Genomic DNA, 12928 nt, shown 5'->3' on the forward strand with positions numbered 1-12928 from the left:
GAACCCTCTGCCCAGAAAACTGCTCATGTGCACAAACTTTCACATGACTTCACGGGGTTCTTAGACCGTAGGATCCCACAGGGAACCCACAAACCCCAAGTTAAGGATCCTTGTTTTAGGGGTTTATAGATAGCTTTCAGGGGATATGACCCCAGGAGTGAGGAGGAGTGTCACCAGAAGTTAAGTTGTTTTTTTTTTTTTTTTGAGACGGAGTTTCGTTCTTGTCCCCAGGCTGGAGTGCAGTGGTGTGATCTTGGCTCACTGCAACCTATGCTTTCCGGGTTCAAGTGATCCTCCTGCCTCAGACTCCCAAGTAGCTGGGATTACAGGCATGTGCCACCACGCCCGGCAAATTTTTGTATTTTTGGTAGAGACAGGATTTCACCATGTTGGCCAGGGCTGGTCTCGAACTCCTGAGCTCAAGTGATCCACCCACTTTGGCCTCCCAAAGTGCATGATTACAGGCATGAGCCATGGTGCCCAGCCCAGAAGTTGAGTTTTAGGAAAACTGTCTCCTCACAGAAGTTCAGTGTAGCTGAGTTTATATTCATGGTCTAGCCTTGATTTGAAATTGTGTCAGGTAAGTTTTTTAAAATCCTTGTCTTGCCCTGTTGGTGGAAGACTAGTTACGGAGCTGTGATCTTTTACTTCCATTCATTACTGAATTAGGAATCCCTGCCAGAGATTTTCTGCCAAAGTGACCTCAAGTTTAGAAAAGGGTTTCTGAGTCCTCTCTGGACTTACTGTAGGTCTTAGGAAAGTTCAGTCGGTTATACCCCAAACACAGTTGGTGGAGATTGTTTTGTTCTGCCTATCCTGTCTCTAGCACTGGCTACCAGAACTCTCATGATGACTGTTGTTAGCAGAGGCTACTTGAAACCATTCCAGGGGAAGCTGTTGCCATAGCTACCTTGGCTATGAGAGTTACCATTTTCTCTTTTTTGTTAGCTTGTGATTTCCCTGATTTTTAAGGTTAACAGCTGATGTTCTGTTTTTCTGCCGAGCAGCAAGGAAAATACTGGATTTTTGTTGCTGTTGCTTTTGTCATTGGTTATGTTTGGTTTTATATGTTTGGAGGTATGTGTGTGTGTGTGTGTGTGTGTGTGTGTGTGTGTTGTATATAAGGTAAAGTTACTTCAAAAGAGAAATATTGGGAGAGCTTGGGAAAGGCCAGATAAGCATATACATTTTCTGTATTCCAATTTTAGATTTTGACCTAGTGGTCAATTTGGTTTACTTTTAACCTAATTTTGGACTAATGGCTACAGTCAGGTAGCCTCCGCAGGGGGAAAAAACAAAACAAAACAAAACAAAACAAACTAGCCGAGCTCTATTTCATTCCTGAAACCCTTAGTAGCCAGGATCGCTGCGACCTGGGCTGAGTCTGACCCAGACTCCAGCACTGGGGAGCCTGTGGGGAGCAGATGGCTGAGTCAGGCTGAGGTTGCTTTATCTCAGCCTGCTCTGCAAATAAAGGGGTGAAGCCAGCAGGCAGTACAACCACACCTGGTGGCACCAGCAGTCCTTTCCGGGTTTCTGTTCAAGGCTGTAAACACAACATTTAACACACACCAGGGGCACCAGGTGCAGGTTAAGCCTACAGAGAGGAAAAAAAACAAAAGGATGACCTGTTAACAAAAATCAAAGTGCTACCCCTAGTCCTGCAGCCACCTCTTCGACTGATCTTATTTTTCCCCCTCCGATAAAGGACACTATTCTTAGCATTTTTCAATTTTCTGATTTGCTCATCTTAGAAATGCTTGTGAAATTATAAAAAGAAAACACAGTACCCAGTTTATCCATGCTCAGACTGTTTGTGATTTGGATTATGGCCAGTTGATTAGTAGCTGTAAGATGCTGGTGGTGTCTGCCTGTCAGGAGCCTGTGGAAACATCTGAATTGTGACACACCGTCACTGGCAGTATCTCTTAGCCCACCACGCGTCTGTAGGGTGGTGGGCACCACCCGTCCTCGCTGTGCTTGTAAACTTAGACCTGTGCCTCTGCTCCCCAGATCAAGATGAATGCCATGCTGGAGACCCCCGAACTCCCAGCCGTGTTTGATGGAGTGAAGCTGGCTGCAGTGGCTGCTGTGCTGTACGTGATCGTCCGGTGTTTGAACCTGAAGAGCCCCACAGCCCCACCTGACCTCTACTTCCAGGACTCGGGGCTCTCACGCTTTCTGCTCAAGTCCTGTCCTCTTCTGACCAAAGAGTGAGTAGACCTCATGCCCTCTGTATGCTCAGCTGCTGATGTATTTGGCTTTGTGTGATGTTCAAAGAAGAATCTTCTCCCATCGTGTCCTTAAGGCATCAATGGGATATGGCGTCACTGGTGTTAAAATAGCCACAGTCTGATTGCAGTCTAGTGTTTGAATCCTGGAGGGTAGGAGAGAATCAGATCTCTGTTGCCTGAAACATTTCTTCCTCCACAGTGTGATGTCATTATCCATGACAGGGACTTTGCAGAAAATAGTAGTCATTTTTAGGCAGATATGGAAAAGTTGGACAATATTCTAGTCCTTTAACGAATGCTCTGTTGCCAGTTCTAGGATGGAGAAACTATCCTCACCCAAAATAATTAATAAGCAAAAAAGCACAGATCCATTAGTTGAGTACTCTCCATCTGCCTTGTTGAAAAATGTACCAAGCATTAGCTAAGAGAATGCATTAAAGAGAGTGCTTTGTCTGAGTGAACCAGGTTTCCCTATAGAAGCCCAGATCTGTATTATTTTTTAGATAGAGTCTTGCTCAGTCACTCAGGCTGGAGTACAGTGGTATGATCTCGACTCACTGCAACCTCCACCTCCCGGGTTCAAGCGATTCTGGTGTCTCAGCCTCTGGAGTAGCTGGAATTACAGGTGTGCTCCACCATGCCCGGCTAATTTTTGTATTTTTAGTAGAGACGGGGTTTCGCCATGTTGGTCAGGCTGGTCTTGAACTCCTGACCTCAAGTGATCTGCCCGCCTCGGCCTCCCAAAGTGCTGAGATTACAGGCATGAGCCACTGCACCTTCCTCCAGATCTGTATTTTGGAGGCAGCAGGGGCAGGCTCTGCTTCTGATAGAGGAAACTGTAGTTGTAAAATGAAGGGAATCTGCACTCTGTGTCACACATACTGTTTTCAAGAGATGCAGTGTTCACTTTTTCCCTATAGATGTCTTCTGAATGACTGTGTCTTCCTCCAGGGCTCAGGCCAAGCCTCGTGCACATTGGGTCTGAATTCCCCACTCCTTTTGTCATGCTGCTTCACTCACTTTGTGCTTCTTCAAGTTTACTCCATTCTGCCTGTGCCTTCTCAGGCTGCAGCTACTCAGAGAGATGTCTTCCTCAAGTGTGTCCATTCAGCACGTGACTAATGCAGTTGCTAAGACCCAATGGTGGTAGAAGCTCTTCCCTGCATCCTGATACCACCTCTCATCACCTCTTTTGGCTGTTGGGGACACTGGGTGAATGATTCTCTTCTAAGAGCAGACAAATGGGCAATGAGCATCTGAGAGTTTGGGCCCCTGCTTTGTGTAGTTGTCTAGTTAATTTTCACATGCTGTTGGCCAAGGGTGAACAGCTACCATTATGGGCTTTAGGTGTTTTGGGTGTACATGTGCGGTATTCTTATGCAGTTTTCTCATAGTTGTGACAGTGATGTCATGACCCCAAGTCAAGAGAGATATTGCATAATAGTGGTGGCCACTATAAATGTCATCATATTGAATTTGGAACTGCCCCTGCTGAGGGGACTTTTTATTACAGTAGCCTCCACAGCCAGGCACAAGAGCAAGGACATGGTGTTCTTATATGCAGTGTTTGCAGTTAAAAATCAGCTCTGCAAAGGGTGTGCACGGTATATGTTTTGAAAATCATCCAGTATTTGTCATAGTCATATTTTGAATGTTTCTTTTTTTCTTTCTTTTTTTTTTTTGGGACAGAATCTCACTCTGTCACCCGGGCTGGAGTGCAGTAGCATGATCTCAGCTCACTGTAACCTCTGCTTCCCAGGTTCAAGCGATTCTCCTACCTTAGCCTCCCCAGTAGCTGGGACTACGTGCCACCATGCCCAGCTAATTTTTGTATTTTTTGGTAGAGACGGGGTTTCACCATGTTGGCCAGGCTGGTCTTGAACTCCTGACCTCAGGTAATCTGCCAGCCTCAAAAGTGCTGGGATTACAAGCATGAGCCACGGCGCTCGGCCTGAATTTTTTTTAATACTTAATTTAGATCAATAACTTCGACTGGTACTGAAATTTGCACTCACTTTCAGCTTACAGTTTGGGTAGGACTGCTAGACCCAGTTCTTTTGTCATCTCATTTTTAGAGAGCTCTTGAAAACCAAAGTGTTTAAAACCCTGCAAGTTTCTGTGCAGATGAGTGCAAATTTCCACCCAGCATTGGTTCCTGAGTAATTAGAGGGAGGAAGCCATGCAAAAGCTGCTATTGCCCAGGCTCCAGAAAAACATCATGTAAGGTTTGATTCCATACTAATTGTTCAAAGTGTAAAAGAAAGCTGACTGTGGCAGTTTTTACCTCCTTTTCTTTTTTTTCCTTTTAAAAATAATCCAGAGACATTAAGCCCAACAGTTTCTCTTTGCTTTTTTCCCTCTCTAGCACATTTTCTTGATGAGTCTAAGGTGTGACCTCTACTGAAATGGCTCCCACCCACCTCCTCCTATGGAAGTGCATCCCCAGCCCCATCTCCTTGGACCTCGTGGCTGTGTTTAGAAAATTAACATCAGCCTGAGCCAGGGGCATCAGCATGGAGCCCCCTGGTCATCGGCTGATTGCCACCCTCTCTCCTGGTGAAGCCCGAACTAGGGAGGGGTGGAGGTCAGCCTAGGTTAAAGGCAAACCTGATGACTGTTTATGACTTAGCTATGGTTTGAAGGTGTATGTGAAGGGACAAATTCTCCAGAACCAATTTCCTTCCAAAGCCTCTCCCTTTGATGATAGGACCAGCCCTCTTAGAGCATGTTGGAGCATTACTTAAGCAGCTAAATTCTAAACAGCCGAGCAATCTGACTTGAACATGACAAATGACTAAAGGGCAAAAGGATTCACTTTATTGCCCCTCCATCCTTCAACTCACCTCTTATTTCTGATTTAGATTCTAATTTTAGGAATCACTGTATCCTGTGTTCATGTCTCATATCACCAAAATGTTTTCACATTACCACTCTCTTTTGTCCGCGTTACTACTGCATTTGAAATTTGTTGAGTAACTTTCATAGACGTTATGCCATTCAGTCTTACCAACCTTAGGGTTGGATTCATTTTTCCTTTCATTTTAGGGATGAGGAAACTGGGAGTAGCAGAGAGGGAAACTGAACTCAAACTGGAGTGTGACACCAGGTTGGCTGCTTTCCTATCTCTGGGGAAGTGAACAGGGACTTTTCTTGGGTACAAGTGAGAGAATTGAGGCAGAGGCCAGCCCCTGATGATGACAGTCCCTGGGTGACCTTTGATTCCCATCTGACCCTCTTTCTGTTTCTGTCACTCCACTGGAAGCTACTGTCCCTCATAGTCTTTTTCTGTGTCACGTGACTGTAACAACCTCCCATGTGTTGAAAGCTAAGGGCAGGAAACACGTCTGTTATGAGGGAAAGTGCTTCTCCTGGGACTTTGAAGATTTTTTTCCTACAAGGAAGCCTGTCTGCAGCCTTCACAAGCACTCGCCTAGGCTGGAAAGTTCTGTTAACTGATTTACAACAAGCTGTGAATATTAGTCAGTAATCCTGACCGCAGGTAGCTGGTTATGATGACATGCGCGGAATCAGGACGTGTCTTCTTACTGTTCTGGTATAGAAAAAAAGTTGATGAAAGGTGAACATCGAAAGCATGCTCGAGGAGCAGGGATTACTGTTTTCCCCCTCAGCATTAAAGTCAATTTGAAAATCTGTTTTAAGATGATTTACCCAAAGATACATTATAAATTAATCTTTTAATGTCTGGAGGAAAACTTTGCTTCAGTGGGATGTTATGTCTCCTGTTCTCTTAGAAACAGATCAATATTTACCTAGTGATTCATTTTTTGTTCTCATGAAGTGTTTACTTTTAGTGAAACAAGCAGACGCCCAGTTCGGAATTATGACAAAAATCTAGGTAGTCATACAAATCTTTTTTTCTCAATAAAAACTTTAATGCATATTCATTTTTTTAAATGGAAAAGGTAGAGCACACAAAAATTATCTATAAATGTTATAGCTCTTTTTTTTTTTCCTTTTTTGAGACAGAGTCTCACTCTGTTGCCTAGGCTGGAATACAGTGGCGCGATCTCGAATCTCGGTTCACTGCAACTTCTGCCTCCCGGGTTCAAGTGATTCTCCTACCTCAGCCTCCTGAGTAGCTGGGATTACAGGCACATGCCACCACACCCAGCTAATTTTTGTATTTTTAGTAGAGATGGGGTTTCACCCTGTTGGTCAGGCTGGTCTTGAACTCTTGACCTCATGATCCGCCCGCCTCGGCCTTCCAAAGTGCTGCGATTACAGGCGTGAGCCACCACACTGGCCCTATAGCTCTTTTGGAATTTGTCTAACAGGTTTTTCAGTTTTTACCAGAAAACCTCCCATGTGAAAAAAAAATTATAATTCTACCCAGAGATAATGCACTATTAATATGTGGACAATCATCCCTGTGGTTTTCCTTCTCCTTATACTTGCCCCCACAAAATCACGGTGATAGATATTGTTTAGTAACCTGCTTTCACCAAACCATGATGAACGTTGCCATGAACATTCACCCATGCTGCTACCTGTCTACTCACGTTTGACTTTTTTATAGCTTCAGAATTCTGTCATTCATTCAAATTTCCTGATGGCTGCTGGCAACAGTTGGGCAGAGAAAGAGCTTTGAATTGAAATTTGAACTAGGGTGCAAACCTAGGTCTTCTACCTCTAAACTGGCCACAGAACCCTGGATAAAATGATAGCCCCTCTGGTCCTTGGTTTCCTTCTATGTAAAATGAAATAGGTGTGTCTCCCATGGTGCCCTTCAGCACGGACATCTTCTGATTCTGGTACCCTTGCTTTGTTAGCAAACATCAGAGTGGTCTTTTTAGGGGAAGGACCCTGGGAGAGGGTCCCTGACTGCAGGGTAAAGAGACTGGTTTTCTTGTGTGCTTGTCTTATTCTAACTATTCCCAGCCCCCGTACTCCTGGACAGGCTGGCACTGTCTCCCTTTGGCTTTTTTTTTTTTTAAGTACTTTTTAAAGCTATCATTTACATACAGTAAAATATACAAATCTTAAGTATATAGCTCAGGGGCTTTGTGTATGTATTCAGCTGTGTAACTACCAGTCCCTTGGGTGTTTACAAAAGTGTACTATGACCTCCCTGCCTCTGACCTACCCATCTGTCATAATACTACTCGAGTTGGCTTCCTCAAGCAGGCCAGCAGCCAAGGCATGAACCTACCTGTCCAGCCTCATTACTCACAGCATTCTCTCATTGCCTGTGAAGTACCTGACCTTTGGGCTGTTGTTTCCCCACTATCCCAGATCCCCTCTTTTTTCTCAGCACCAAAATCCCTCTTATCCTATAAGAAAACTTAAATAGCATCAATTCTGCTTTTAAGAGACAGAGTCTCACTCTGTTGCCCAGGCTGGAGTGCAGTAGTGCAATCGTAACTCACTGTAACCTCAAACTCCTGAGCTCAAGCTGTCCTCCTGCCTGTCTCCCAAGTAGCTGGGACTACAGGTGGGCACCACAACACCCAGCTAATTTTTAAAATTGTTTTTGTAGAGACAGAGCCCCATTATGTTGCCCAGTCTGGTCTCAAACTCCTGGCCTTAAGCCATCCTTCCACCTTGGCCTCCCAAAGCGCTGGGATTTCAGGTGTGAGCCCCTGTGCCCTGCCTTAAATAGCATCAGTTCTGAGATACTATTCTCTAACTTGCTGCCCTACTCCTCTTTAGCCAGAATGAGCCCTTCTTCCATCTTCCTACCATGTTTCCCCAACATATAACTTCTGTGTCCGTTTAAAATGTTCCATCTTGTTTTATGAGAATTTGTGTCTCTTTTCTTTATCACTGGAATATACACCCCAGATCAAGAGCCGCATACTTGGGGAGACAGAACAGGATTCCTGGTGGTTCCAAATCTCAAGTACAATGCCATTCTGTATCTTGTTTTCCATAAACAGGTGTAAGTGAATGATGTTCTCATTTTGGCAGACGCCATGTGTGCCTGCCCAGGAGAAACAAACTGCACTGTATCCGGCTTGTTCAGTGGCGCTCCAGGGAATCAGGTGTACCTTCAGCTCTGACAGAGCTTTGTTGATCTGGGAAGGCTCTACCCTGTTTCTGGAAGAAGATGGATTGCTTATGGTCTTAAATTAAGGCAGGACAACCCCAGGCATATGCATAATGGCAGTTCACAGCCTCCACCCTTCCCTCTGGGCCTGGCTGAAGTTTTCATCACCAGGTCCCGGTTGGGAAGTAGAGACAGGCAGCAGGTGCCCTGTCTCTGGAAGCCTGCTATTAAAATGTACATACTGCCCTGTGGGAAGCCAGGCTGCTGCTTTTTCAGTCGTTAGCAAGCTTGCCAGTATGGGCTGTCTTATAGCTAAAGATGAAGGCATTTAGGAGGAGTGTGATGGAGGACTTGGCTAATAGGCCTAAACACAGAGAGTTGAGTTGTCTTCACTGGATCCAAGAGACATCTAGAAGCCCCTGCAGAGTCCAGAGAAGGGAGGCAGTATGATGAAAACCACAGCCACAGGTATGTGGGTACTTTCTTCCCCAGAGATGCAAAGGTAATCGCTTTCTTCTGCAACCAGCTGCCACCTGTATTAAAAAGAACTGGACATTATTGTTCTCTGTGGATTTGAGAGACACCTGAAACTTAGGGGTGAGGGGCATACCCACTAACACCAAGCCAAAAATAACAGTTGGCTCTCCTATGCCATGGTGCCCTCTCTGGACGTGTCCGCCTGGAAGCTGCTTCAGGTAGTCATAAGAGAATGGGAGGAGCCCTGTGGCCCTTCCATAGACCATAATGGATTCATCTCGTGTTTTTCCCTTTTTCTCTTCACTCACCGGAGTATGAGCTCCAAACGAAAATCCAATTGGAATGCTGTTCTCATCATAATGTGTCCAGACCTTTAGTTTCCTGCCGATTAGTCATCCATCAGCCTTGGTTAATGAGCATTTGAGGATCTACTTCTCTGAGACTCATCGTGGGGAGGCATTTTTAAAAGATCCGTTTTTCAAGCTTTTTAATTATGGAAATTTTCTAGAGGCACTTTTTAAAAATCAGTTACCTCACAAATGTGCTTCCTAGTTATTTCTCTTTTTTTTTCTCTCCTTTCTTTCTTTCTTTTTTTTTTTTTTTTTTTTTTTTTTTGAGACAATGTCTCACTCTATTACCCAGGTTGGAGTACAATGGCACAATCATGGCTCATTGCAGCCTGCTGGGCTCAAGAGATCCTCCCATCTCAGCCTCACAAGTATCTGGAACCAAAGGTCCACACCACCATGGCTGGCTAATTTTTAAAAATATATTTGTAAAGACAGGGTCTCACCTGTGTCACCATGTTGTACAAGCTGGTCTCAAACCCCTGGGCTAGCAATCCTCCAGCCTCAGCCTCCCAAAGTGCTGGGGTTACAGGTGTGAGCCACCACACCCAGCCCCTAATTATTTCTAATAAAGCAGAGCAAATCTACTTTTGATTTTTCTCTTGAACAGTACCAACTCCCTCTCTATTGCTGTTGTACATACTTCTTAACAGTAAATATCCATTTTTCTTTTATCTGCCCCAAATAAGAGCTCAGTTCTGTGTGTACAAACACTATATTTGTCATAGATATGCAAAATATGCTATTTTTGTCCTAGTGTACCAAGGAAGTATTAAATAATTAGAAGTACACTACAGAAAAGCACTAATTCAAATCTCTCTGATAGTGCAATATATGCAGTTATTTTCTGGATCTAAAGAGCACGGGACTCCGTATATGAAATGGCCACTTCTTCCATTTTCTTTTCTGCCTCCTTGTTATAAAGCTGTTTCTTTGCAGAGGCAGTACCAATGCAGAGGCTGGGGTTAGGAGCTTTGAGATGGACAGTTGGTGTTTTCTCAATCTTAAAGCATCAGGCAAATGCAACTTCACACACTCTCTTCCAGTCAGATTGCCACCCTAGGCCCCTCCTAGGTAAAAAAAATTCTGGAGCCAGCACAGCTTATTTATATATAGCAAGTTAAAGCTGAAAAGAATTTCATTATCTTTGACTTAAATTTCTCTTAATTCCCTCTTGCTCACAGACATTCCACATCAGATTTAGATCCTTTCCTTCTTGGCTGAACACTAAAGCTTTGTCCTTTTCACAGGATAAATTCCTAATTGCCAAGAGCCTTAATTCCATCGACCTGATTTTATCTGTTTTAAGAGTTGTGCAGGCTGGGCATGGGGCTCATGCCTGTAATCCCAGCACTTTGGGAGGCTGAGGTGGGTGGATCACGAGGTCAAGAGATCAAGACCATCCTGGCTAACATGGTGAAACCCCGTTTCTACTAAAAATACAAAAATTAGGGCTGGGCGCAGTGGCTAACACCTGTAATCCCAGCACTTTGGGAGGCCAAGGCAGGTGGATCACCTGAGGTCAGGAGTTCGAGACCAGCCTGGCCAACATGGTGAAACCCCGTCTCTACTAAAAATACAAAAATTAGCCGGGCATGGTGGCAGGTGCCTGTAATCCCAGCTAATCGGGAGGCTGAGGCAGGAGAATTGCTTGAACCCAGGAGGTGGAGGTTGCAGTGAGCTGAGATCGTGCCATTGCACTCCAGCCTCGGGGACAAGAGTGAGACTTTGTCTCAAAAAAAAAAAACCAATTTGTTGGGCATGGTGGCACATGCCTGTAGTCCCAGCTACTGGGGAGGCTGAGGCAGAAGAATCACTTGAACCTGTGAGGCAGAGGTTGCAGTGAGCCGACATTGCGCCACTGCATTCCAGCCTGGCGACAGAGGGAGACTCCATGTCAAAAAAAAAAAAAAAAAAGAGTTGTGCAAATATTTCTTTGGATATTTCTGGTAAACTATTAACAAGTGATTGGCAGAACTGTAGTGTTCTGATGTGCTTATTTTGTAGCCACCAGACCTTCAGAGCATATTCACCTGCAAACTTATATTGTTAGAAAATTCCTGAAAAATGGAAGACTCAAAATCATCTTGATTGAGGCTAAATATTAAGGGCTAGCCTCAATAAGTCAAACTTTTAGGCAATTTCATCTTAAAATTGCTCATGTTTCTGGTGAAATAGCCCAAACCAAAACTGTCAAAGTAAGAAAGTTAAACTGCTGACTCTGGGACACTCTTTTATTACTTGGCTGACCAAACATTCCAGTTTGCTCAGGACTGGGGCATGGGACTGTCAGTACTAATACCGGGGAATTCCAGGGCAAACAGGGATAAGTTGTTCACCCTCTCGACTACTCACTATCTTGGATGTTGCCTGCCTGCCCTGTCTCTGCTGTAGCAGGTCATTTATGCAAGGGGCCAGCCACATCAGGAAGAAAAGTGCCGCCATCTTTGAAGTCTCCTATATTGAATCAAGATCACCAAGTCTGAGTCTGCTGCAGAATTCATCCACCTTCTCTAACCTAGATACAGATTGTAGCTTCTTCTTAGAGACTTTATGCCTTCTTATAGGAATTGCCAAAGCCTGAAAGATCTAAAAAAAGGTTCGGAATCCAAAATAGTCAAGACTCCCATGATTTAGTTCAGATGGAAAAAGCCTCATCCTTCATGTGCCGAGCATTCTTTAAAACAACCAATTCTGGTTTCCAAAAATGTATGACCCTTATACCGCCCTATTCATCATACCTGAGTTTACTCTTCAGGGCCCTACTATGTCTCCAAAAAAGGAGTATATGTCTTCCAAAAGGAAGTATATGCTACAACTGATTCCATCACGTGGTATCAAATTCAGTACACGTGGATGGTAAGTGGGCCTTGGCTCCATGTGTAAGGTCCTGTTGTGAGTCACCCCTCTGTGTCACCCCTTCCCAGACTCGATTTCAGAATCCACCTTGGTTCACCATTCATCCTTAACTTTTAGCTTACACCTCATTTGCTTTACAGGACTTACATGGAATCAGATCTACTTTTATACTCCTTCTCAATGTGTGGTTGACTGAAAATTGCTCCACTATCCAGGAGCAGGAAATGGACCTTGTTTTCTAGAAGGTCTCGAATTTCTAACGATAGCCAACTTTTATCAGCCTCTCATGTTTTACTGACCCTGTGAATTCAGAGGTTGCCAATTTTGATCTCCACTGTTCTTTTTCTCTGCTTGCTTCTCAGCATGCCCTCCTTCACTATGATAGTACACTTTGTACTACAAAATAGTATATACTTTATGGTAAAATAAAATTAAGACAGTAAACTGACTTGGAAAATATATTCTGGAGGGTAAGTAAGAATTTTTCCTAAACTCTCAGTGCCAGTGTCATGCAGTGATGTGGAGAGTGAAGAGCTGATGGCTGTTTACGCTTTTCTTTGTCTGAAGCAACAGTGAGTGAAGTGACTGGCTTTAGAAGCCCAGTCTTCTTCAGCAGCATCAAGAATACTTCTCTGCAAATGGAGTCTGTTTGGGAGCCTGAGCTTTAGGGTCAGAATTTATTAGACGGTGTAATGTTTACTTAAGGAAAGCATTTTCCTGAGTTTATAAGGAAATCTACCCCTCCATGAAATTCTAGAAAGCTATAACTAATACAGAAAGGCTGTAGTCCTTGAAGACTTGATTTTTTGCATGATTGGATGAGATGCCATTGCTGTTTGCTACCCCATGACTGTCAGTAGTCAGACTGAGAAGTGCCCTCTACCAAGTACCAAGGGCTGGGTACTCCTCAGAGGCTCTCCATCTGCCTGAGGTAGCTGCCTGCAGTGTAGTATCACGGTGAGCCATGGAAATGAGTCAGCCATTGTGGCAGCTTGTGAACCACC

At 44.2% G+C, this 12928-nt stretch overlaps 1 protein-coding gene and 1 non-coding gene across 3 annotated transcripts in view; both read left to right on the top strand.

The window, feature by feature from the left end:
* Positions 1-12928, top strand: part of ABHD2 (abhydrolase domain containing 2, acylglycerol lipase) — a 113880-nt gene that overhangs the window by 25989 nt on the left and 74963 nt on the right. For both annotated transcript variants that reach the window (XM_004056731.5, XM_019010970.4), the window contains one exon: positions 2014-2213. In XM_004056731.5, coding sequence (XP_004056779.3) covers positions 2020-2213 — 194 coding nt within the window. In that variant the 5' untranslated portion in view covers positions 2014-2019. The remainder of the gene's footprint in view (positions 1-2013; positions 2214-12928) is intronic.
* LOC115930870 (U7 small nuclear RNA) lies at positions 6496-6557 on the top strand. The gene has a single exon (XR_004067462.1). It is a non-coding gene; the product is annotated as a U7 small nuclear RNA (small nuclear RNA).

The sequence above is a fragment of the Gorilla gorilla genome, chromosome 16, assembly GCF_029281585.2.
Source record: "Gorilla gorilla gorilla isolate KB3781 chromosome 16, NHGRI_mGorGor1-v2.1_pri, whole genome shotgun sequence".
In the NCBI taxonomy this organism is placed as follows: Eukaryota; Metazoa; Chordata; class Mammalia; order Primates; family Hominidae; genus Gorilla; species Gorilla gorilla.